The sequence below is a fragment of the Balaenoptera borealis genome (assembly GCF_965194805.1).
Source record: "Balaenoptera borealis genome assembly, chromosome: 14".
In the NCBI taxonomy this organism is placed as follows: domain Eukaryota; kingdom Metazoa; phylum Chordata; class Mammalia; order Artiodactyla; family Balaenopteridae; genus Balaenoptera; species Balaenoptera borealis.
In genome coordinates, this window is record NC_138875.1 from 7,500,533 (window position 1) to 7,525,960 (window position 25,428).

Below are 25,428 nucleotides of genomic sequence, written 5' to 3' on the forward strand. Positions count from 1 at the left end.
AAATACTGAGATAAATAAACATCATTAAACAGTCTTACTGTTGCTTAAGACTGCACTGACCCTTGATATTCACACCCATTGCTTGTAACTGAAAAAACAGAGCATACAGAAAAATGATCCTGACATAGAGTGTCCTTCAAATGGATGTTCCATGAAAGGTTGCACATAATCTACACAGTATTTCAGAGGACCCAGAAGAACCATAACGTTATCACAGAAATGTCTGTGTGCTCTACTGTTAGCAGATAAAACCTAACAGTAATAAACACAGAAAAAGTACAGTCATCACAATGGCCATTGGAGAAAGCTGGAAAATAATGAATACGTGGATTTATTATGAGTCACATGACATAGGGCTCTAGACACCAAAGTCTTTGAGGCGCATTTACGAACAAATTCAAAGTGATGGGATAGCTCCCCAAGGACCCCTTCCAGGGCCACCTCCAGGCAGCACAAAGCAGGTGAACCTTACCGGCATCCCCTCCCTCTGGCCTGCCTTCTACTTTCCCACATTTTTTTTTTTTTAACCTGGCAACTCAAGTAACCCCTTTTTTTATGGTTTTGAATGCTCCTCCCTTCTTTTTGATGCTATTTCTTCTATCTTAAGAAAGGCATTACCCTAAACAATTTTATTTTCAGTTTTTAAATATTCAAAATTTATCTTCCTCTAACGGCTAATTTCCAAGGGTTTGAGAGTCAATGAAAACGTAGGCTAATTAATCCAGCAGAAAACCAGGCACAGAAAGATAAGGGCAGCACATCAAGTCATCTAGCAAATTATACTTCTTTGAATTCCAATTTAACGGAAGGAAGGTTTCTGCATTTGCTATGAAGAAATTATTTTATGCCCTTAGCAACATAAAACACATTGTTTTACTAAAACTTGTTATGTTTTCCATTGGACCATTTTAATATGAAATAGTCAAAACTGGTTCCATTAAAATGACTTTTAAAAATATTTACCTCTGTGAAATAATTCTATCAGGCAGGTTTTTTAAACCAATCTCTGATCATGTCACCTTTTTATTTAAGAAACTGCATTTGAGTTTTACTGCCTAGAGTACTGGTTTTCAGGTTTCAGTGTGCATCAGAATTACCTGGAGGGCTTGCTTCAATACAGATGGCTGGCTTGCCTCCACCATTATTGTTTCTGATACAGTAGGTCTACCCCAGGGCTGGATAATTTACATTTCTACTTGTTCCCAGGAGATGTTAATGCTGCTACTCTGGGGACCACACTTTGAGAAGTGTCGATTTGTGAAACTCATTTAAAAATATTGCCAAGGAAGTAGCAGCATCAGAGAAACCATGAGGAATGCTTTTGAAAAGTGATGCTATGTTCCAGTAGAGCAAATCAGCACATTTTATTCAAAATTGTTTTCTAATCTCTGCTCAAATCAATTAATCCTATCTCAACTGACTCATGACTGACTTGTCAAGAAAGAGTTCTTATGCCAACTGGAACAAAAGAAGGGAGAGAGGCATAGAAAGAAAGGGGGTATATGAAAGATAGTTTACAATTCAGCAAGATATGTATATTCCAAGTACCTCCTTTTGAGATCATCAACAATAACAATAAAAACACTATAAAGAAGCACTAAACATCAGAGTTCCAAGTAGCCAAAAGAATTAGAAAAGAAACTAGCTGTCTAAATAATGATAATAATGTCCTGAAACATGAATAAAATATACAGTCCTGTGAAGACTGGAATGTGTGAAGAAATAAATTTTTGAAAGGTTATGTAAAAAATATTAGTTTTAAATGTGTTCACACATATAAACTATAGAATTCTAGAGTGAAAAATCCCAAACACATTGCCCATAAAACTGTATTTTGGTAAAACTTAGGTTTGTATAATGGCTGACAGATATATGAGAAAACATAATTTTATTTTAAATGGCCAAAACAATACCAAGGTGAAATATTTATAAGAGGAATTGTTCTGTCCAACAAAGATGTTTACTGTTGTTGAATCTGCAGTTGCACTTACCAGGGCAGTTTTACTCTAGGGCTGGATTAAGAGGTCCAAAGGAAGAGACCATGCCCCAAATGGCCTTGACACAGGGTTAAGGTCACAATCACAAGAACAGTCTCGAGGGGGCTACAAAACAAGGTTTGGTCAAATTGAATTGGACAAGATCTGGAGAGAAAGGGTAGCTACATTCAGGAGAAATGGTCCTGCAAAAGGGATAGTGAGACCCCAGGTGATATGTGGGAGACCCTGAGAAGGACAGAAACCTTCCCTTCTCAGCCAGTGAGGTTGTACATAGATCTTGTTTAGGGCAGGAACTAACCCAATATAATATTATCTGGAGCCTGGCAAGTGGAGGTAAGTGGCGCTTGCAGCTGCAGCAGGAAGCAGAGCATCACAGATGAGGTTTCTGACATGAAGCAAAATACCCTCCAGTGACTAGAAATAAATGAACAGAAAACAAAAGGATGATGAGCTCTTCAACCAGTTTCTTGGTAATTTCCATCTTGTAACAGAAGAGATGGAACACTGGTTTTAAAGGAGAACCATGCTGAAAAACAGACGTATCTGCTCAGCTAAGTTTCCTTGATAATAAATTGAAATATTAAAAAAAACAGACTTCTGGAATTTATGTATTGAATAATTTTGTGAATCTACCTCATAGTAAACACTCAGTGTCTGTGACTGCATGAATATAAAATACATCTTGTGTATATTAGCTGATTAATTAAAATAAATTTGGGAAATGTCTATTGGATGCCAGTCCGTTCTTTTTTCAAAGAAAGTCCAGTAAGTTTTAGCTGTTAGCTGATTGCTGAGCTGTCTATCCCACTTCTCCTGATACTTCAGAAGTTGTGGGTTTGAAGGTTGGGTCAAAAGAAAGGATGGAACATGGAACTAAGTATTACACCTAAATATCTGAAAAACAAGGGATTCATAAATATTAAAACCATCAGGTTTTCCATGGGGAGAGGTTAAACTTTATAATAACTTCAGTTAAGTCTTACACTTTTACCTTCTCTTCCTAAAATCCAAGTATGGCTCAAAAGGAGAAGCCCCACAATAAGAAAAGTGTTCTTTAGCAATTTGGTGGCATCCCTAATTTTCTGAATTTCAATTACAGGGTCTTCCATATAGTAGAGACTTAAATATTTGTTAAAGTTCATTAATTAAAATATTTAGGTATTATTAAATTAAGTAACTTAAAGTTAATATTTATATACATATATATGGTTATGTAATGATTAATAATAGCTCTAAGTGATCGGACAATGTATAATTTTGAATTTCACTTAGTTGTTTCTATCAACCAGTGTTTCCATAAAGTAAAACTCACTCTACATACAACTTAGTGGTCAAAATAATTTTAAAGATTTAACAAATTATTTTATAGCAAGAGAATTCAATTTTTTTCTCAAAATTTCATGTGAAAATTGATAGTTACGGAAGACATCTTTTCAGTTAAATTTATTACTGCAGCTAATTCATTAAAAGACCCAAACTTATTTGTTCCATCAAATGTGGAAATGAACCTTGTCCAGTTGGTGACCTTTATCTCCTTATTTAGCCACCACGAACAGCTGCAGCTGCATCCTGTATCCTGCTTGCAGATTCACCATGGTGAGAAGAATAACCACTACACCTCCAAACTCAGGTTGTCCCCCATACTCTCTTGCACACTGCTCTGGTACCAGCTTGGGCAGGACTAGATGATTCTACAGCTCTGCCAGCCTGGGTGAGAGATGAACCTCCCCATCTGGCAAACAATCCAAATTCTATGAGTGGTTCTCTTGCCTTTCCCCCTTCATCGTGCTTGGAGGGGGGTAGACCCCCTCCTTTCTGCTCTTCTCCTATGAGAGAATCCTCATTATAGCAAAGAATTTAATCAATAACTACTTTTATCTTAGCAACATACATTACACATTTCAAAATTAATTGCACAAATGTTTACTCTTTGCTTGTCTCAGAGTAAATAGGACCAAGCTGTTTGAAGAGTCAGAAAAACACTAGAGGAGAAGTAGCAATTTTGAATGTCAGAAAAAAAATGCTGTGGTCAGGACTGAGCAGTGAGTCTTCCCTTGATGACGGGATACCACAAGATCACCACAAGCCACCGTAATGTAATCTATTACATCAATTCTGCATGCATGCACGTGTATCTCATCTCTTAGGAGAAATTTCAAACTAAATCCCAGCATATCACTGATAAAACATTAAAAGAATGTTTCTGATGAATAAGAAATTATAGAATTTAACACTAAAATGCCTTAAGGAAAAAACCTAAATCTGTGATGACAAATCTTTCATAAAGGATTGATTCCAATCTGAACATATTAATGACTTAAAACATGTATTAGGAAGTTAAAGATTTTGTTTATATTAAGAGGTGTTATGATTGAAAACTATGGAAGGACAGCTTTAGAAGATAATATTATTTTTTAAAATACTTTAGTTAGCTAAAACAACAAATATTTCCCCTACATGTAGTAAAATGAACAGGTGTGTCCCGAAAGCAATCCTGGGGCTCAAGGGAGAGGGTTCAAGTTAGCTAAAGAGCATTCTTAGTCTTTAGCATAGGATTTTATAGACTACTGGTAGTTATTTCAGGGCGGACTTAAAATGGAATTATCATGTTTACGGGAGAGGTCTATTGATTAGGAAGTGACAAAATCGGGGAATGCAAGTAACAAATTGTGCCAATTTGTGTGTGTGTGTGTGTGCGCTTCTCTCCCAGGCAGCATGTAAACACATATTCACTGGGATTTTTGAGCTGGCAATAGTAGAGTCTGTAATTTAGACATTCTGTCGAGATTTATGCCTTTCATGTTGTCCTTTGGTATAAATTACTATTTTTAAAAGTTTTAGCTAGTTCTCAATGGGCCAAAAGAAACAAAGGAAAGATGTTATTATTTGGACTTGAGGAAGCATTTTAAAGAAAGTGTATGTAGACTCGAAGAGCTTGGAGCAATGGCTATGTCCATGGCCTTGGACTCAATGAGAGAAATTCACCCACGTGGAAGGTACTTCCTGCGGAAAAGAAATCCTTCCAGCTAAGTTTTTCCTTTTAACGCTAAACATTGAAGGGTCTCAGTGATCATGATTGTGTGTGTGTGTGTGTGTGTGTGTGTGTAAGACTGCTAATTTCCTTTATGGTACCATGTACTTTTAGGGGGTCATTTAAATGGATCAAATACTACCTTCTTTAACTAAATAATTACTATATATTAAAAGCACATATAACCCTTTTTATCAATTTAGGATTATTAAATAAACCTAAAAAAGCGTTGGATGGCATTGGATGTTATTATAATTTCAGGTCTTCTCTAAAGTATATGCGGGAATTAGTTTTTGATTTCTTTATTTTTACTTGTGCTTTAAACAAACAAACAAACTTGTGCTTTTTTAAAAAACTGAGCTAGGCATGAGAGTTAGTCTTTATTTTATATTTCTCATGTAACCATCATGACAACACCATAAATTGGTATTAGTTCATTTTCACACATTAGCAAACTGAAATTAGAAGAGACTTAGGAACTTGTCCTAATTAAGGGGTGTAGCCTACATTCAAGTTGCATCCTGAAAAGTTTACTTGTTAGGCTATATCTGCTTGTGCTTCTTACATAGCTCTGGCATTTAATTCCGTGTTTGTCCTATCCTAAAAAATTTATACTAAAGTTTTCCCTTTATCTTGTAGGTAAATTACTTTGACATTATTATCAAATTAGAAATAAAAATTATAATAAACCAAAGGAGTACATTATCCATTTGGATGGAAACCATATACAACCCCAGATCTTTAAAGTAAAAGCATTCAATTCACACCAAGTAAGCCGCACACAGTAATGCTTCCACCCACAGGCCTAATTTATTCACTTTCTTCATATTTTCTTTATGTAGTACTTGATGAATGTTTATCGGCTGAGAGTTTTTTTTTTCTTCTTTTCTTAAACTGAGAATGAACAGCATATTTTAAGCAGCACAATTATGGGCGTTCTGTACTTAGCACAGTTCTCAGAAACTAAATTGGAGAGATGAAATCCAAGAAAGTGTGGGAGAGAAACTGGAATATCAAAAGGAAGCTAGAAAAAGAGCCACAGAAGGGCCTTCCTGACTTTCTGAAACTACCAACATGGGCAAAGTTGGTGCCCATGTATGTTCATGATCAGGTAGTGGGGAAAACAATTTTTCAGTGTAGCAAAAACCAAAAAACAATGTCTTTAATGGTCTATGAGACAGTGATGGTTGTTAGAATATTATTACTTATAACAAAATCATTATTGCTAAGTATTATCCTGATGCATTTTACCAGTGCTGTCTACTGTATAAACCACAGATAATTCCAGAATTTCTTTTTAATAAGTAGTGTCAAGCTTCACCAACATCCCTCAACCTTTTCAAAAACACTAGCCATAGAAATTAAGAACATTGGAAAGTTTCTATTTTCATACTACTAGATCTTCTGGTGATAATGATAATTATTTTTTAAAATGGAGGGAAAAAAAGCTCATGACATTACTCTGATTTCATTATTTAGAGGTGTTAGTCAAGAAGAGGCAGTATAACTTCTTAAGAGACATCAGAAATGTTTAATTAGAGAGCAGTGCAGTAAGTAAATAACGTGTCACATAAACCTCAATTTTGTTAAACCCTGAGATTTCATGCATTGTACTTCCTTACGTGTAGTATGCTATGGACTGAATTGTGTCCTCCTAAAATTCATAGGTTTAAGCTCTAACCCCCAAGGTGATAGGACTTAGAGATGGAGTCTTTGGGAGTAATGAAGTTTAGATGAGGTCATGAGGGTGGGGCCCTCATAACGAATTAGTGCCCTTACAGGAAAAGACAGGAGAGAGCTTATTCTCTCTCTCCCTCTGCCATGTGGAGCCACAGCAAGAACTTGGCCTCCAGAATTGTGAGAAATTAATTCCTGTTGTTCAAGCCACCCAGTCTATGGTATTTTGTTATGGCAGCCTGAGCGAAAACATACTATTAGCCACATTCCCTAAAATCTATCAAAAAATAACATGATAAGCCAAACTTATTTATTTAGACTCCAAATTTATAACAATTATCAAAGAAGAAAATGTAGGAATGTTGTCCATTCAAAACCTTATATATAATGAATAAACTTATTGTTGAGATAACTTATTTATTGAGATAAATGACAATGTCACAGAGCAAGAAGGCAGTACCTTAGTATTTTTGTAGTTGGTATGCAGTCTTGAGAAAGTCCCTTAACAGCTGAGGTTGATCAGTTGACTTTCCCTTAAAAAGGACTGGTCTGAAACATTTCTGAGGTCCTTTCCACTTTCAAAGTTCTATAACTCCCAGTGCACTTTAAAAGGAAGGAAGGAAGGAGACGCACACTTACCATTCTGTTCCCGCTGCACTCCTGCTGCCAAGAGATCAGGCTCCCCGAGGCTGATGTCATTCAGCCTGGTCCCCAGACACTCCATGCAGAGATGCTTGCACCACTCCTCGGCCTCCAGCTCTGAAAATGAGCACATGCCATGGAAGTCAGGCAAGGCTACGTAGGAATGATGGAGAAGGAATGTTTCCTGAACCAGTTTCCCAGGTAAGTGGTGAGCATTAAAAAATCTACCTTAAGAAAACTAAAAAGCTATATTTAAGCAGTGAAATAAAACAGTCTCCACAATTGTTTCCCTTGACATTATAACATTGTATTTTAAAGTTATTTTAAGTTATTCCAATGTACTTTATCTTATTTATAAATAATAGACTGAGATTTGTTTACTATCCAGTATATTTTAGATTGATTTAATTTGAGGAAAGAATTTACTTGGAAAAATTAATTAAATACAAAATAAAAATATATAAGTGAATAGCTGAAAAATGTTGAACTAGATTAAACACGATTGTCCGCCTGAATGTAACTTGGATTTGTGTGGACTGAAGGTCTGATCCCCGTCATTCTGAACTGCAGTGGATCATAGATCAGCAAAAGAATGTGATCGATTTCCTTTTACAAATCTCAAAAGTAGACCATCCTCACTTAAAAAAATTTAGGGAGAGGATATTAAAAGTAACTTTCCCCTTTAGAAATCTCCAATTATCTAAGATATTGATTAGATCACTCTCTTTTTATTCCCATTACTTCCCGACTTCTCTGTATTTGCGGTTTTTCTTTGCTTGAAACCTTAGAATACCTTACACCTACACAAAATCTTGTAGTATCGAATGCTTTCACAAACATGGATGAATTTGATCCTAATATAAGCCCTCTGTGCATGAGATGACTAAGGATTAGTGTCATAACTGGGTCTCATATCCTATCACGGGTCAGCACCAAGACAGAATTGGAACCCAAGCCTTCTAACTATATTTATATGCGGAGATCCGAAAGGTTAGATATTTTGGGCCAAGCCCCCAAATCACTGCACGGAAATTGGATAAGAGCTTTCTACTGACACCAACCCAGAGAAATTTCTGACTTTTTCACATAGCATAAGTCTGTACTAAAGCAGTTTAATACAGATTTCCTTCAAACCTCTTGCTCCTCTCCATGGATGACATTGCAGCCTTTGCCCTGGCATTTTAAACTCCCCATAAAAACGTTATCTGTGACACGTTTTCTTGACTCCAGGGATTTGAGTATCAACTGCTCTGCTCGACGGCCAACGCCATCAAACCTGGGTAATGCTTTCTCCCTGTGCTCAGTCGCACCGCCTTAGCATCAAAAATGGGTTTGATCAACGAGATGTCAAGCCATATTTGTCACTTTTTCTTAGTTTTATCAAGACCATAGAATATTGTTAGAAAATAGAGAAAAAGAACATGCAGTCTCCCACGGAGTACTATTCTGACGAAAATAATGCTTCCGATGTTCAAATCACAAAAGTGATTTTTCCTTGCAAAAGCTATGGTTTGCATCCTTCAGGGATTGTCCTCTGTGGTGTCAGACACAGCATGTGCCCAAGGAGAAAGCAGATTCTCACGTGGGCCAGGCCTGGCTCCTTGTCTGGCTGGTGGGCTTTTCCTCATGAAAATAAAAAAGAATCCCTTTTGATCACAGGGCCTCTAATACAATAAAAAGGCATTGCTGAGGCCCACAGCTTTCTAAAAAAAAACCGTTTTTTCTTCTGGTGAGGGAATGCCAGTCTTCACAGAAAAATTTTACAAAAGCAACAACAGCATATATTGAAAATAATTTTCATTAGATATATGAATTTTGACTTCTAAAATTTATGAAAGTTTTGAAAGCTTTTCTAACAACAAATCAAAAGCTTAAGCCAATTCCCATGCCGTGTCTCTAGAAATCCTTGACATTTTTGCTAAGGGAGACAATATGGCTATATTTTTTCTTTATACATTTTAATGTTTTGACTATTTCTCAGAACTGCACGACCTTCAATCATCAGTGAAATCACATGCAATTAACATCTCATCTGCATGACTCTACCTTGGAGTATTTCCAGGACCCCATAGATGGAAAGAAGAATATCTACTATGCTATGTGCGGTAAAATTAAAAGTGTGAAATATGACAAAGCACCTGTGTCACAATGTTCCCTTTAAATACTAGGTCAGTGCATGCTCAGAGGTTAAAGAAATATGTCCCTCACTCCTTCTAGTAACTCTTTTATCCTAGGATTGAATGAGATAAAGAAAACAACCACACAGTAAAGGGCTTCTAGGAAGCTCCAGCTGACTATTTTGAGTAGAACTCAACTTGGCGTTTCTGTAAGGACCAGAGCCAGTGGGCTGCCTCCACGGCAATGAGAGGGGCTCCTGGGCTTCCACCAGCAGGTAAAGATGGCTTTTGCAGCCAATCTTGAGAATTGCAACACTTCTGCATTTTAATAGTACAGCAGCATGTATGAAGAGAAATAGCAAGAGTAATACAATTAGACTAGATATAGTCACATTAAAGACTGAATTATAAACTATTTCAGAAAGAAACAGAGAGAGAAGGAGAGGGAGAGAGAGAGGGAGAAAGAGAAAGAGAGAGACATCCCTGCAATTCAGCTCAGAAGAATCAGATCAGATCAGAATCATCAAGGGTTCATTTCTTTATTAACAAACATTTTCTCACTATAAGCCAGGCACTGTGCTAAGAGGATATGGAAAAACACAGTTTCTGTTCTCAGTAATCTTAGAGTCAGATGGGTGGGCAGGCGAGTCTGATGTGTGGTTCTCTGGTGGGCTGTGGCTTAGCCTGTAGGAGCTGGGGCTCCAGGACAAAGGCTGAGAGCTCAGAGGGAATCTGATCAGGGACCTGCAGGGCGAGCAGGAAGGGGAGGGAGTGTGTGTGAGTGTGTGTATCGGTATGTGAGTGTGTATCAGCTTGTGAGTGTGTATCAGTGTATGTGAGCGTGGGACAGTGTGCATATGAGTACGTTAGAGTGCATTGGTGTGTGACAGTATTTGTGAATGTGTGTGTGAGTGCACGGGTCTGTGTATGAGTACGTAAGTGTGAGGTATTTGTGCGAGAGTATGAGGGAGCGTTACGTGTCTCTGTGTGAATGTGCTGGAGGAACCAGTCTGCACTGAGGAGGGTGGTCGGGGCTGAGATGGAGAGGCACATCCAGGGCAGCGACAGTGACACCTTGTGACCAGCGAGGGACAGCCCTGAGTTCAAGGCGTAAAGTCTGAGAAGCAGTCAGCACTCTGTCCGTCCTCTTCCCGGTTTTGTAGTATTTAGTTCAGTTAGATCAGCCCCAAACCTTCACCTCAAAAGTACTAACCTTTGTAGTCTGCATACTTGATCTAACAGTTTTGCTGCAGACAAGCTGAATTTGTTTATTATACAAGGCTTTGTTGCTTAAAATCTGTTTTTGACAGTCACCTTTCAAATAATTATAGCTGTGCTTTTTATTTGCTCTTTTCTTAGGCAAACTCCATGTATTGAATTCCTTTAATATCTTTTATTGCATGTTAATTTACTTTGTCCCATCATTATTTAACTAGTGTTTTTCTCTGAATTACCTTACATCTTTCACCTTTTCATTGTCTGTGTTCACAGAACTGAGGAGATTAAATATGAATGCAATAATCTAATAAACCCACTGTATTTTAAAATATTTATTTTCCCATAATTTCAGTGCCTTTTGTCTTTTGTTTTATCTTTCAAGCGTCTACCTTGGTCTACACATAATGTGTAAATAATTGAATTTCTTTATGGAGGAATAAAGGCATAAAATGTTCTGCAACGTTTTCTACGTTTTTCTCTTTATGGTGGAAGTGCTTTCTCATTTAGATGTCTTTTTTGGATAGCTTGCAGCTATGCTCAAATTCTTAATTCAGGTCAATAACTTTTCTCTAGAACAGAACCCCAAATAATGTTTTCATTATGTATAGGATTAGTTAAATGAACAAATTTGGTAACTTCCAAAAGAAAAAAAACCTGAAAGATGTTTGGGAATAAGACAAATAGAGAAGAGAGACTAAACTAAATTATGAGACTGTAGAGAAAATGATGAGCAGGGACCCTGCAAAGTAGAGATACAGTCAAAGATGGACAGCTGCTCCTGAGTTTCTTTCCATCACTTCTTTGCAGAATTCTCGGGAGAATTTGCAGAATTATGGCTAGATTCCTTTGAATAAGAAGAGATCTTTACATAGCAGACTCTTAAGCATGCCTATTGAATAAATGATTAAATTTAAGCATTATTACTTTCACTAAATTTAGGCCTTAGGATAACGACTTGAAAGTTAAATGATCCAAAAGGAGCTATATTTGAAAACAGTGAAAAAAGGGTCATCACATCTACAGAAAATAGGCTATCAGCTAAAATCATATAGCAGAATTAAAAATGGCACTGAATCAGTTTCATGGTAATTTGCTGTAAGATGCAGGCAAGACTAGTTTTGTGTGGAAATAATAAATTTTTGTATTTAGTTCTCATTGGATTTGGCTTTTATTAATAATCTTAGGAAAATGTACGTAAGATAATACTGTTTTGTCATCAGCAAAACCAGGAATTCTTAAGCGTATGTAATTCTTATTTGCTGGGCAGATTTGCTATAATTTGGTGACAAATGTTGTTTTTATATTTACTGAAGTCTTAAATACTTCAGTATTTGCTGGAAAGTGAAGAAAAATGTCTCCTGATGTAGACTATTGCTACAAAGATCTCTTATTGTCATTTGAAATTTATAGAACTATTAAAATATACTACATTTTGATGACATTTTCCAGTCTTGAAAATTGGCACCTACTTCTTATTTAACTGGCCTTGTTGATATGTTACGGACTTTTCTTTTTCTCTTACTTTTTCTGTAGTAGGAAGATAAGAGACCAGTTAAACCCTAACTGCATGCTTCAGCAAAGACGGGAAGAATGTTTAGCTCACAGGAAAGGGCCCTCCCTGTCTGTTGAAGTCAGATGGGTAGGATTGATCAGTTCTGAGATGTGGAACGTTTAGTTTTCTTTTCTAAGTAAGAGGCGCGTTTCTTTCCTGTCCCTGAGGTGCCTTAATTTACTCCTTTCCACATTCCCTCACACCTGATAATCCTTTAAAACTTGTTTCAAATACGCCCTTCTTTGTTTAGTTCCTTCAGGCCCAAGTTTGGATTTGACATCTTTCCTCTACATTTCCATTTCACTCTGTCTATACTTTGATTATAGTCCCTATATCCCTGAGTTATTTGTCTGCCTTTCCCAACCAATATATTCTGATACTAGAGTCAGGGAGACATTGATTTAGTCAGTCTAGAGCCAGTGCAGCACCTTGATATGGAAACTAATAAATAAATGTGGAACAAGTAAGTAGATGTGATTTGCAGTTGATTCCTGGAAATTAATACACATTCTAGAAACAAATGAAAATAATTTGGGAAGTAGTCACTTGCTGGATGTTTTGAAATCTTTATTCATCCCCATTTTAAGTGGAGATTATAACTTCTACTCTTCACAGCTGGCTCGTCTAGATAAAACAGATCTTTGATTAGGAAGGGAAGAGAGAAATTTCAAATATGATTCTCTATCAAACTTCAGTAATTCTAAAATATCTCACATTCGAAAGGTTTCTTATTTTAATAAGCTGTCTTTTTCTTTTAGCCTCATTAGTGGTATTTATGCGAAAATGGAAGACTTGTATAAATTCCTTTTGATCCTATATATGATAAACACTTGACAAGATTTTTATTTTCTAGAGATATGGCAATGGAATCTTAGAAAAGGTCAACTTTGAGCCAAGGAAATGAGTTACCTAAGTTTATTTGATCTTTTATGCACATAATCATAACTTATTTTCCTTAATTTAACAGCAGATTGATACATCACATTTTTGGATTCAATATAGCATGTCTTATTCTGCCATTCTCTCCTTTTGTGAATTAGAGGAGTGAGGCGAGGCTTTCAGATGTGGCCAAAGAGAAAATCGCTCCCATCTGTCTTCCAAAGTAAAAAGTGACAAACAGCAAAAAATGATAGAACCATCGAATGTGCTGCTCTTTAGCCTGACAAGAATTTGCTGCAAAACGCTTTAATATGGAGGTTAGTCAATGACACAGAGCTTAAAGCAAATCAGAGAAAATAAGAAAGAACACAAATCAACACTTGTAAATAGCCTGAGAATGATGGGAAAATGATGTCAAAACATTACAAGAAAGCAAGGTAGAAAGGGGTCCTTTGCACTAACGCTGAAGGTCAGCTCCAGAGTGAGTGCATTTGTAATAGAAAACCAGCCCCAGGAGGAACACTTTCCAATCTGTGGAATTCTTAATAGACACCAACTGAACACTTGATGTATGTGCCTAAGCTTCTCATAGGAACTTTTGTGAAGCAGGGAACTTTTTGAGAAAGAGGCACCATCAAGAGCTCTTAATCATGTTCTCATAAGGCCTAAAAGCAATTCCTTTCTACGCAGCAATCATGAGGTACTTGGGAGTAGAAAGGAAAACACGAAAGAGGAGAGCTCTGTGTTGGAATATGGAAGTGTTGCCAGTGTCGTGGTTCGATAGCGAAGACTGTGCCTGAAACCACACAGAGCTCTGAAACTGTTTCTCTATACAGAGCCAAATTTATTACAAAAACCTTTGACAATTGCTCAGCGTATGGAATTGAATTTGGCCAACAACCTCAATGAGCCTGGGAGTGTATTATCCTTAAAGCTTCCCGAAAGGAACACAGCCTTGCCGACACTTTAGTTTTTGCCTGGTTAGACTAGTGTTGGACTTCTGTCCTTTAGAATTGTAAGATGATAAATTTGTGTTGGTTTAAGCTGCTGTGTGTAGGGCACTTTTTTATGTCAGAAACAGAACACCAAAACAAACACAAAGGCCAATTAGTCTCTTCCTCTCTACCAGGAAAACCTCCAAGCAAGCAAATTAATTTAATGGGATGTGATCCATGAAAAATTAGGAAGGTATACAGATATAGATGGAACATGATGTGATTAAATCTGCTTGAAGCTTAAGAAGTAAAATAAATAGGAAAGACTTCCTGGTTAACGCTGGGGTCGGGGAGTCTCAAAACAGAGAACGCAGGAACTGCCAAGAGCTAACCAAGAAAAACAGCAGGGGGTTGGAGGAGGGATGCTGGCAACGACGACTGAGGAGAGTTGGAGCAATCACCAGAAAGATGAGATGCAGCTTGAATCTTAAGATACTAAGAAAGGACTGGGTAGAAGAGGACATGATCTATAGGGAAGGGATGTAAAAGGATGCATGATCTAAAGGACCGGATGTCATATAAAAGGCAAATGCGATTTAAAGGGACACACTGGGTTTTGAGGGGCAAGAGTGATTTTTGTGGAGTCTTCCAGTTACACAGCTTTTAAGTGAGAAAAAAAGGCAAAAAAGAAGAAGAACCCTTCAGCAACTGGGTGGGGGAGGGGAGAAGAAGAAAAAATAGAAAATTTAGGATCCTGTAAGACAAAAGGATGCCACATTTCAGAGAATTCACTCACTCTCTCCCCCATCACCAAAGCAAACAAACAAACCCTTGCTATGCTACCTGGACTTTGTTAAAAGGACAGAAAAGGGTAGAATGAAACTAGGACTCTTAAAAACACCCCAATGTCATAAGAATCAACAAAGGAAATAAAAGTCCATGGAGAACTATGGCAGAAATTCAAGACACGAAAATTCACACAAATTCAAATCAGTTTAGGAAAACTGCCTCTCACCTCACCCCATTCCCCCAAAATAACATGACGCAGAAGAAAACTGTAAGTGTGCACTCCAAAAATAGTTGAATACATTCAAACAAGCATTTGTGGATATAAAAATTCAGTTTGAATTAGAAATTCAAAAACTAAGAATGGAAATGAACAACAACAACAAAAATAGGTGAAATGAAGAGTGGAATGAATCTAGAAAAGAAGTGAAAGAAAAAGAGAAAATTAACTCTGAAATGACAAATTATAAGATGCTTAAGAAAAGACAGTCTCAAATGAAAACTTACTAAGAGGCATTGACCAAAGTGAAAATAAAACTGTCATGAAAAAAGAAGTAAAAAGGAGAGAAGTAGTGGCGATGGGTACCAGGCAAAAGAATAATGGTGGCTTGAATTGATGGACCAGTAGAGTGGGCATAGTGGTGATAAGAACCATTAAATTTAGAATATATTCATGAAAACCTATGATATTTGCAAGTTTGCAATATTTGCAATATTTGTAGCATGAGGGAAAGAGAGAGATTAAAGATGAACACAGAGGGACTTCCATGGTGGTGCAGTGGTTAAGAATCCTCCTGCCAATGCAGGGGACACGGGTTTGAGCCCTGGTCCGGGAAAATCCCACATGCCTTGGAGCAACTGGGCCTGTGTGCCACAACTGCTGAGCCTGCGCTCTAGAGCCCATGAGCTACAACTGCTGAGCCCATGTGCCACAACTACTGAAGCCCGCACGCCTAGAGCCCGTGCTCCACAACAAGAGAAGCCACCACAATAAGAAGTCTGCGCATCGCAACGAAGAGTAGCCCCCCCGGCTCGCCACAACTAGAGAAGGACTGAGCGCAACAACAAAGATCCAACACAGCCAATAAATAAATAAATACATTAATTAATTAATTAAAAATAAAGATGAACACAGAGTTTCTTGCTTGTGCAACTTTTCACTAAAAGTCATGGAATTGACTTTTAGTGAAAGTGTGAAGACTGTGGGAGAAGCAGATTTGGAAGAAAATAAGAGCTCAGTTTCAGAAATAAGTTTTAGATGCTTATTAGATATAGAAGTGAAAAGATTAGTAGGCAGTTGGATATATCAGCCTGGTGTTCAGAACAGAGGTTTAGACTGGACTTATAAATGTGGAGTCAACAGTGTATAGCTATCATTTAAAGGTAGGTATCCACGTGAGACCACCAACCAGTTTGAGTTGACAGAAAAAAAAGAAGACATTCAAAGGCTAAGACCTGGGACTCTCCCACAATTAGAGATCTGGGAGGTGGGAAGGAGGCTTGGAAGTAACAGACATTCAAGGAAGAAGAAACCAAAAAGGGTATATTATGCTGGAAGCCAAGGACAAATAGTGTTTCAAGGAGGGGAGCATGACTGTTTCATTTTATAGTTTTTTTCAGTTTTACTGAGGGATAATTGATGAATAAAATTGTAACATATATAAGGTGTACAACATGATGATTTGAGATATATATATACACACACACACATATATATATTTGTGAAAGAATCCCCACAATAAAGTTAATTAACACATCCATCATCTTACATATTTAGGTTTTTTGTTTGTTTGTTTTTGTTTGCTTTGGTGAGAACACTTAAGTTCTACTCCTTTAGCAAATTTTGATTTTACTATACAATATTATCAACTGTGATCACCATGTTGTACATAGATCCTCAGACCTTATTCATCTTATAACTGAAAGCTTGTACCCTTTTACCAACCTCTCCTCCTTTCTCCTGCCCCCCAGCCCCTGACAACCACCATTCTATTCTCTGTTTCTATGAGTTCAACTTTTAAAAAAATGTCCACATATAAGTGATACCATGCAGTATTTGTCTTTCTCTGTCTGGATTATTTCATTTACCATAATGCCCTCAAGGTCCATCCATGTTTTTAAAAATGGCAGGATTTCCTTCTTTTTAAAGGCTGAATAATATTCCATTGTGTATGTACCACATTTTCTTTATCCATTCATCTGTTGATGGACACTCAGGTTTTTCTATACGTTGGCTTTTGTGAATAATGCTGTAATGAACATGGGAGTAAAGATATCTCTTTGAGATAATGATTTCTTTTTCTTTAGATATATAACCAGAAGTAGGAATACTGGATCATATGATAGTTCTATTTTAATTTCTTGAGTAACTGTGTAGTCTGTACACCAATTTACATTCCACTGACAGTGTACAAGGGTTCTCTTTTCTCCACATCCTGGCCAGCATTTGTTATCTCTTGCCTATTGCATACATGGTCAATTAATTTTCTAAAAAGGCACCAAAAATACACAAAGAAAAAAGAAAAATCTCTTTCATAAATGGTGTTGGGAAAACTGGATATGCACATGCAAAAGAATGAAACTCCACCCCTATCTTACACTATACATAAAAATCAACTCAAAATGGATTAATGACTTGAATGTAAGACTTGAAATCATAAAACTCTTAGAAGAAAACAGAGAGTAAGCTCCTTGATTTTTACGATTCGATACCAAAAGCACAGGCAACAAAACAAAAATAAACAAGTGGGATTACATCAAACTAAAAAAGCTTCTTCACAGCAAAGGAAACCATCAACTAAGTGAAAAGGCAACATATGGAATGGGAGAAAATATTTGCAAGCCACATATCTGATAAGGGGTTAATATACACAATGTACAAGGAACTCATCAAACTTAATAGTAAAAAAACCAAATGGCCCAATTAAAAAATGGGTAAAGGACCTGAACAGGTATTTTTCCAAGGAAGACATACAAATGGCCAACAGGTACATGAAAAGGTACTCAACAACATTAATCATCAAGGAAATGCAAATCAAAACTACAAAGATATCACATGACCAACTGCTTTAAATACCAGCAAAGCTCAAATAAAATGAGGTCCAAATTTGACTACAAGATTCACCAATGTGGAGGGCATTCGTTTCCTTAGTAAAGAGAGTTTTTGATTGACTGATAGAAATAAAAGGCTGATCGAACAGGTGCAAGGAAAACTAGGAGAGAAGAGACAGAAATTGGAGTCAGAATATAGGTAAATATAGACAACTCTTTTCAGAAGGTTTTGTTTGTCTTTTGTAAAAGACAGAAGCGAGGTGGCGCAAGCGAGGTGGAGGGAAAAGTGAGATAAGAATTTTAGAGGGTATCTATCAGGATTTGTGCAGGGGTGTGGGAAGGAACTACAGTGCCATATACAGGCCTCCATGGTGATTCTGGACACGAGAGATGACCAAGAAGAATGAGCTTCTCGTGGTAACTGATGTGACAGAGATAAAGGGCATTTGATATTGGTCCTGATGGCCCCATGCAGACAGTAGGGCGATAGATACAGTGAGTGCCAAGCGGAGAAAGGGATGGGAGGTCTTTCTGGCATCACAGTTTCCAGGGCTTCCTGGCGGCTCCTGCTGATGAAGTTGGAGCTTGCAGATTGCCAGGCGTATTCCACGGCAGTGAGAAACTTCCTCTTCACTGCAGACAAGGCCTCCCTGGGTCCCTGTCCTGCTAAGCGCACAGACTGCCGCCTCAGCCCCACTGACAGCGGACTGCACAGGGCTCTCTTCCCCTTGACTTTTGTGGAAAGAGATCCTGGGTCGTCAGGAGGCAGTTGTTTCTTAATCTCACAAATCTTGGGGTTGTCTTTGACTTCTGTCGTTTAATTCATTCCATACCTTCCATCTCATATCATCCAATGCATTCAGTAAATATGGATCCCCATTATGTGCAAAGCACCATTTAACGTCCCGGGGATAAAGTCTCTGCTTTCTTGGTTCATTCTAATGGAAACGGGCAATGAAGCAGCAGAAAGAACTAATTTAGGTAGTGACAGAGTCAGGCATTTGTGGTGGCTCTTTTAGACAGTGTGGTCAAGGAAGTCTTATTTATGCAGGCAACAGTGTCAAATGTAACATTAAAATATTTCTCACAAATCGCTTCTCCCCATTCCCACTGCTACCATTCTTTGTTTCCTTCTCTCTGCTGGAATGAGATGAAAGCTACTTCATGGACCTTCCTATAACAATCACCCCTACATCTAATCCATCTGAAACACTTTCATGCACAAAACGGATGCTGTCATTCTATTTCCCATTTTAAGCCTCTTTATGTTTATTTTAATATTTATTTTATTATCATATCTTGCCTGGACTACAGAAAATAGCATCCTAACATGTTTCTTTGTCTCCAGTTGCTCCCTCTATATCAGTCTTGAGTGCTATTCCTCCAATTTTTTGGTTCTTCTCCTTAGGGCTTGTAGCATGATGGCATTTCCTTGAACAGTAACATCTGGTTTAGTCATTGGTTTGACCAATGAATTATGAGCAGAAATTCCTTGTGACACTTCTGTGTGGAAGTTGTAAGAGCTGGGTGTATAATTCTTTACACTCCCTTCCCATTGATGCAGTGAGGTGAAAGGAAACAATGAAACTGTGCTTGTGTCAGTCTGGATTCCTGATGTCCATGATGAACAGAGCCACTCTACAGACTCACAGGGTAAGCGAGGAAAAAATTGTTTGCTGGGTGAAGGGACTAAGATTTTAGGATTGTATGTTATGGCTACATGTCTCATGTTTCCTAATTTAAAAAAAAAATAGAAGGAAAAAAAATAGAAGTGGGGTGATTCTATCACAAAAACTTAAAATGTGTCATTGTCTTGGTGGTCAGTCAGCAAGGAATAAGGAAACTGTAACCGGATGCATGCTGATGCCTATTAGGAGGTGGTGAAATATTTGGTTAAAATGTCACCTGCAGTAACTTGGTGAAGGAGTTAGAAAATAACATGAAGTAGGGAAAGGAACTGAAAAGCAGATTATTAGCAAGTGCTAGTTGCTATAGGTTGCATTTGACAAGGTATAAGGAAAATAATTGGTCAGTTTGCACATAAAAGGATGTAAAGGAAGCAGAGTATATGTAAATAATTAGAGCCTTTCAAGGCTGAAAAAGGCAGCTGCTTCTCAACTCCAAGTCAACTCCAATAAAAATAAAAATGATAAGGCTTTGAGCTATATAATCCTTTCTTGAAACCTCTGAATGGCTGAAAGTTCCTTGGAGTAAAGGTCCATCCAAGGGTGTGATGGCCAGTGTATCTCTTCATTCGGAGAAATAGCTCAGGAAGAAGGTACCAAGGGGGTGGTTCTCCCAACAAACGTGACCGCTCAAAGTCTGAAGGAGACTTTGCAGGAGGCCTAGAATTCAAGAGAAGTGTTTCTAGAAAAGAAATGTGGGCATAACTATTGGCACACGGAACTAAGTAAAAATCAAATAGATTAAAAATGGCTATGTATTCAGAAACAGAAATCTGCTCTAGAAAAAGTTAATGGCTTTTGGAGCTTGTATACCACCCTTGAGCTTCTAGGGCAGAAAGCTGTTGAGAAAGTGTCTCAGTTCCTAAAGAAGGTATACACGCCCATGTTCATTTCAGATGTCAAGTCAAGGCAGAGAAAAGAAAATCAGGAAAGTCCCAGAGACTGGAATCATAGGTTTCATATAAAAAAGGACAGGTGACCCTCTTCTAGGGAGCAAAACTGGTACCTAGTCAAGTACAAGACCCCATTCCACACAGCAGGGGGCCTCTGCACAGTATTTATTCTGTCTCTGCCACAGTGAGGAGGAGTGTAGGTTTCTACCATGAAAAGCCACATCTGGACGTCCTCCAGCAACAAATGTGCATCCAACTGGATGAGACACCAAGATTGTGTCTTTTAGAAAGGGGTGAATGTATTTTTTGTTTAGGAAGAAAACTGAACAGATGTTTGGTGACCAGAAGTGTGGATGGTATATACCCTTTACTTGGTAAACTGGATCTGAAGCTTCTTCTTTCAGGTTCATAGTTAGATGGCATTTTCTCCCCTTGGAGTTAGGTGCCTGGCACACTGAATATTTGTTGAGTGAATGAGAAAATAATACAGTATCACATTCCCTTTAAGTACACAGAGTTTGAGTCACTCTAAGAGCACATAGGGGGAGCACTGCCTGCAGTTAGGAGATGGGATGAATGTCATGAATATCTTTTTTTTTTTTTTATCTCTAAGAAGAATACACTAATGGTTTTGACCATAACACCCGCTGGAATTCTTCTTTCATTCTAATCATACACTCAGAAATGAAGAGAGCATGGGGACCATGAAGAGTGTAAAATAACTAATGAGGAGTATAAAAATGATAACTATCCTGATAATTTACAAGATGACTATTAACATTTATACGTTCTTTTCACATGATCATAACTATGTACTTCCGACAAAGATGGCTTTTCAAAAACTAGTATCAAACTGAGAATATATAATAAATATTATGTTCAAATTCATTTTCCATTCACTGGGAATAAAGATAATATATTATCCTCAGAGAAGTACTCAGATGAGTCTGAAAAATTATTTCTTAGCAATTTGAAAACAAAATACAGAAATAATGAAAAAAACCCAACTGATTATTTTAAGTTCAAAAAACTACAAGAATTTAAAATATCAGATCCTGAAATTGTATGCACTTTTGATGCATTAGTATACTTTAAATTTTAATCTTTACTTTTATATCACCTTTGCGCCCATTCCAAACATTACATAATAATTTATTTCAAAATGTATTTGTTGACCAATCATCCTTTAAATTAATGGCTTGTGAAATGAGATAAATTGGAAATGTGTTTTCATATATTTCAGAAATATTTTATTAAAGTAAACTTTATAATACCAGTAAACGAGATTTGTCCTCTTGGGTTTGGATCCAGCTAAAGCTACCACCTGAAAACAGCTAAATATCCTCACCTTGGGAAAACATTCTAAAGAGAGCCACCATACTTATTCACCCAGGACCTAAAGCTAGAAGTGTGAGACAAGGCGGCTGCCTTCACTTGCAACTCCTTCCCATACATATGCTGGAGTAAACAACCACAACCACGGAAATTAAAAGCAATCATCTGAGTTCCTAGGAAAGTACCATGGAAATTCCCCTTTCTAATTCTGAAAGAGAGGCATGAAACACCCTATCTCAAGCCACGGGAGGGTGTGTTCTTGTGCATCTCAGTGTGTATGTGTGAGGGGAGGGGAGAGTGAGTGGTGAGAGAGCTTCTCCTACACACTGGGGGTGTCAGGCTACTGGTTTCACTCCCGGGCTGGGAATCTGCTTATTGAACTTGCTGTTCTGCATACCTGTCAATTTGATGAGGGGGCGGGGAAGGGCTGGAAAGAGACCAAGAGGTGGCATTGGTGGCAGGGCGGCATTCACAAACACGAGACGGCAAAAATAAAACTTTAGTGTGTCCCAAGTGGACCCTGCTGAAGTCCAAGAGGGCTGCATGCTGGCTGAGGGCTGGATAGGGGACCCCAGCAACAGAAGTTCTTGAACAGACCCTGGTGGAGGCCGCTGGGCAGGGGTCAGCAGAGACTCGCGTGGGTCGATGGTCGGAGCACGTGTATGCAGAGCCGGGTCTGTGCAGGGAGGCGGCCGTCTTCCCAAAGAGCTCCCGAGTCCCACCCGAAGACACCCTTCGGCTCGGAGACCGCGCAAGTCCACGGAGGCCGGCACCCATGCTAGCCGACCAAACAGGTGTCGGGGTCTCTTCCTCGTCCTCAGATTTTCAACCTGACTATAAAAAGTCTCATTGTAAATCAACTGATGCACCCTAATGCAAAATTTGGTTTGATTAAAATGAATCAATGTGAAACTGTATACAAATATTTTCTATTTTCTATCTGTTCAAAGGAAATATCCATCTCCCAACAAAGACCTGAAGACAAAAGACCCAAATAGACAAGAAGGACAGAGCTTCAAACTTGGAGAATATAGTTAGGGTAGAAGAAAAACATTTTCAAGGAAAGACTCTCTTTACAAGAAATGGAGGTAAAGAAAGCAGTAAGTTACATCAGGAGCAAGCATTCTAAAAGTATCTAAGATAAATGTACATTCTGATTAAAATGTGAGCATCTCAAGACAGAAGCGTGGGAGAAAGAGGAGAGGAGAAAAGGAAGAAAACAATTGGAATTCCTGGAACTCTGCATCAAAACGCTGTGGGGAGATCAAATTCTGGGTTTATTTAGAAGAACTAAGTTGAAAAGAGGCTAGCTGTCTCTCTTCTGATTACTATTTGTTTCTGTGCTAAGCCCAGAAGTCAGCTTCTCAGAGTGGTCACAAGGTGAGTATAATTCAGATTTCCGATTCGGACAAACAAGTAAGAAGACATCTGTAATGTGCATTTACAGTTTGGGGAGATTGGTGACAGTCTATGTCATGTATTTTATGTACTCTTTCTAGTTTTCCTTTACATTGTATCTGTGTCTGTATTCAGTTTTAAAAATTAATCCAGTAAATTAAAGTTATAATTTAATAAACAACTATTTTAGGTAAGAAACCAAAATTAACTAGACGATCATTAATCATGTTGCATTTTGGTATTCTTTGATAAGAATAAGCTGAATTTTAGAGCCATTATCCCAACGACTGCACAGAAAGGAACCTTGATTTATTATTACAGAGTGTAATGCAAAGGGCTCCAATTTTTTGTTTTTTACCTTTTGACCCCCTCCCCTAACCTAGGCCTCTAGCACCACGAATCTGTTCTGTCTATAAGCTTGGTTTGTTTTTTTTTTGTTTTCTGTTTTTGTTTTTTTAGATTTTACATATAAGAGATCATAAGGTATTAGTCTTTGTCTGACTTATTTCACTTAGCACAATGCCCTTGAGGTCCATTCATGCTGTTACAAATGGCAAGATTTCATTATTTTTTATGGCTGAATAATATTCATATATATATATGTATATATACATACACACAAAACAATTCTTTATCCAGTCAACCATCAACGGACATTTAGGTTGTTTTTATGTCTTGGCTATTGTAAATAACGTTACAATAAACATGGGGGTACGTATATCTCTTTGAGTTAGAGTTTTCATTTTCTTCAAATAAATACCCAGAAGTGGAAATGCTAGATCTTATGACGGTTCTATTTTTAATTTTTTTGAGGAATATCCACAATGTTCTTCGTAGTAGTTACACCAAGTGACATTCCCACCAACAGTGCACAAGGGCTCCCTTTTCTCCACACCCACGCCAACACTTGTTATTTCTTGTCTTTTGTACCATAGCTGTTCTGACAGGTGTGAGGTGGTATCTTATTGAGGTTTTGATTTTGATTTGCATTTCCCTGATGATTAGGGATCTCAAGCATCTTTTTATGCATCTGTTGTCCATCTGCATGTCTTCTTTGGAAAAATGTCTATTCAGACTTCTGCCTATCTATCTATCTATCTATCTATCTATCTATCTATCTATCTATTTATGGCTGCGTTGGGTCTTCGTTGCTGAGCACAGGCTTCCTCTAGTCACGGCGAGCAGGGCCTACTCTTCATTGTGGTGCGGGGGTCTAGGTGCTCAGGCTTCAGTAGTTGTGGCGCATGGGCTTAGTTGCTCCACGGCATGTGGGATCTTCCTGGACCAGTGCTCGAACCCACATCCCCTGCACTGCCAGGTGGGTTCTTAACCACTGTGCCACCAGGGAAGTCTCTCTGCACATTTTTTAATTGGATTGTTTTTGTGCTGATTTGTATGAGTTCCTTATGTATAACCATTATCAGACATATCATTTGCAAATATTTTCTCCCATTCCATAGGTTGCCTTTTTTGTTGTTTATGGTTTTCTTTGCTGTGCAGAAGCTTTTTAGTTTGATGTGGTCCCACTTATTTATTTTTGCTTTTGTTGCTTTTGCTTTTGGTGTCAGATTCAAAAAATCATTGCCAAGACCTACGTCAAGGAGCTTACTGCCTAGAATTTTCTTCTTGGAGTTTTATGGTTTCAGGTCTTATGTTCAAATCTTTAATCCATTTTGAGTTAATTTTTGTGTATGGTGTGAGTTAGTGGTCCAGTTTAATTCTTTTGCATGTAACTGTCCAGGCTTCCCAACACGATTTATTGAAGAGACTATTCTTTCCTCATTATAGAGGGGTCTTTCATAAAATTTTAGTTCTGATGAATGTATCACTTGAGAAAGAAACGTGAAATATTTTAGTGATTACATCAGGACCAATCTCCCCGCAAATGTCACTATCTTGCATTAGCACGCCCCATCCTAAAACAAACAATGAGAGAAAGTGGCCAGCCTCTTTGAGATTTGTATATTGGAGTCAACATCTACAAGTTGGTGGAAATTTTACATTCATTAATTTTTACTCAAATGAATAGACAGAGACATGTGTATCCTACTACTCTCCATATAAAAAGTAACACATTTAGCAACTGATTCAAGTCTATGTCCCCAAATATGAACAACTGATGCACCTTGCAGGCTGTCATGTACAGTGTCTGTTTCAGAAGCACAGAAATCATGTAGAAAGGATTTAAAAGTGGCCTTCAGGAAGGAAGCTGGGGCCCTGCCAGCCTGCGAC

General features: G+C 37.9%; 1 protein-coding gene across 7 annotated transcripts in view; it reads right to left on the reverse strand.

The window, feature by feature from the left end:
• The window catches only part of DOK6 (docking protein 6), a 396,998-nt gene that overhangs the window by 145,920 nt on the left and 225,650 nt on the right, over nucleotides 1-25,428 (reverse strand). For all 7 annotated transcript variants that reach the window (XM_082355309.1, XM_082355307.1, XM_082355311.1 and 4 more), the window contains exon 4: nucleotides 7,345-7,464. In XM_082355309.1, coding sequence (XP_082211435.1) covers nucleotides 7,345-7,464 — 120 coding nt within the window. The remainder of the gene's footprint in view (nucleotides 1-7,344; nucleotides 7,465-25,428) is intronic.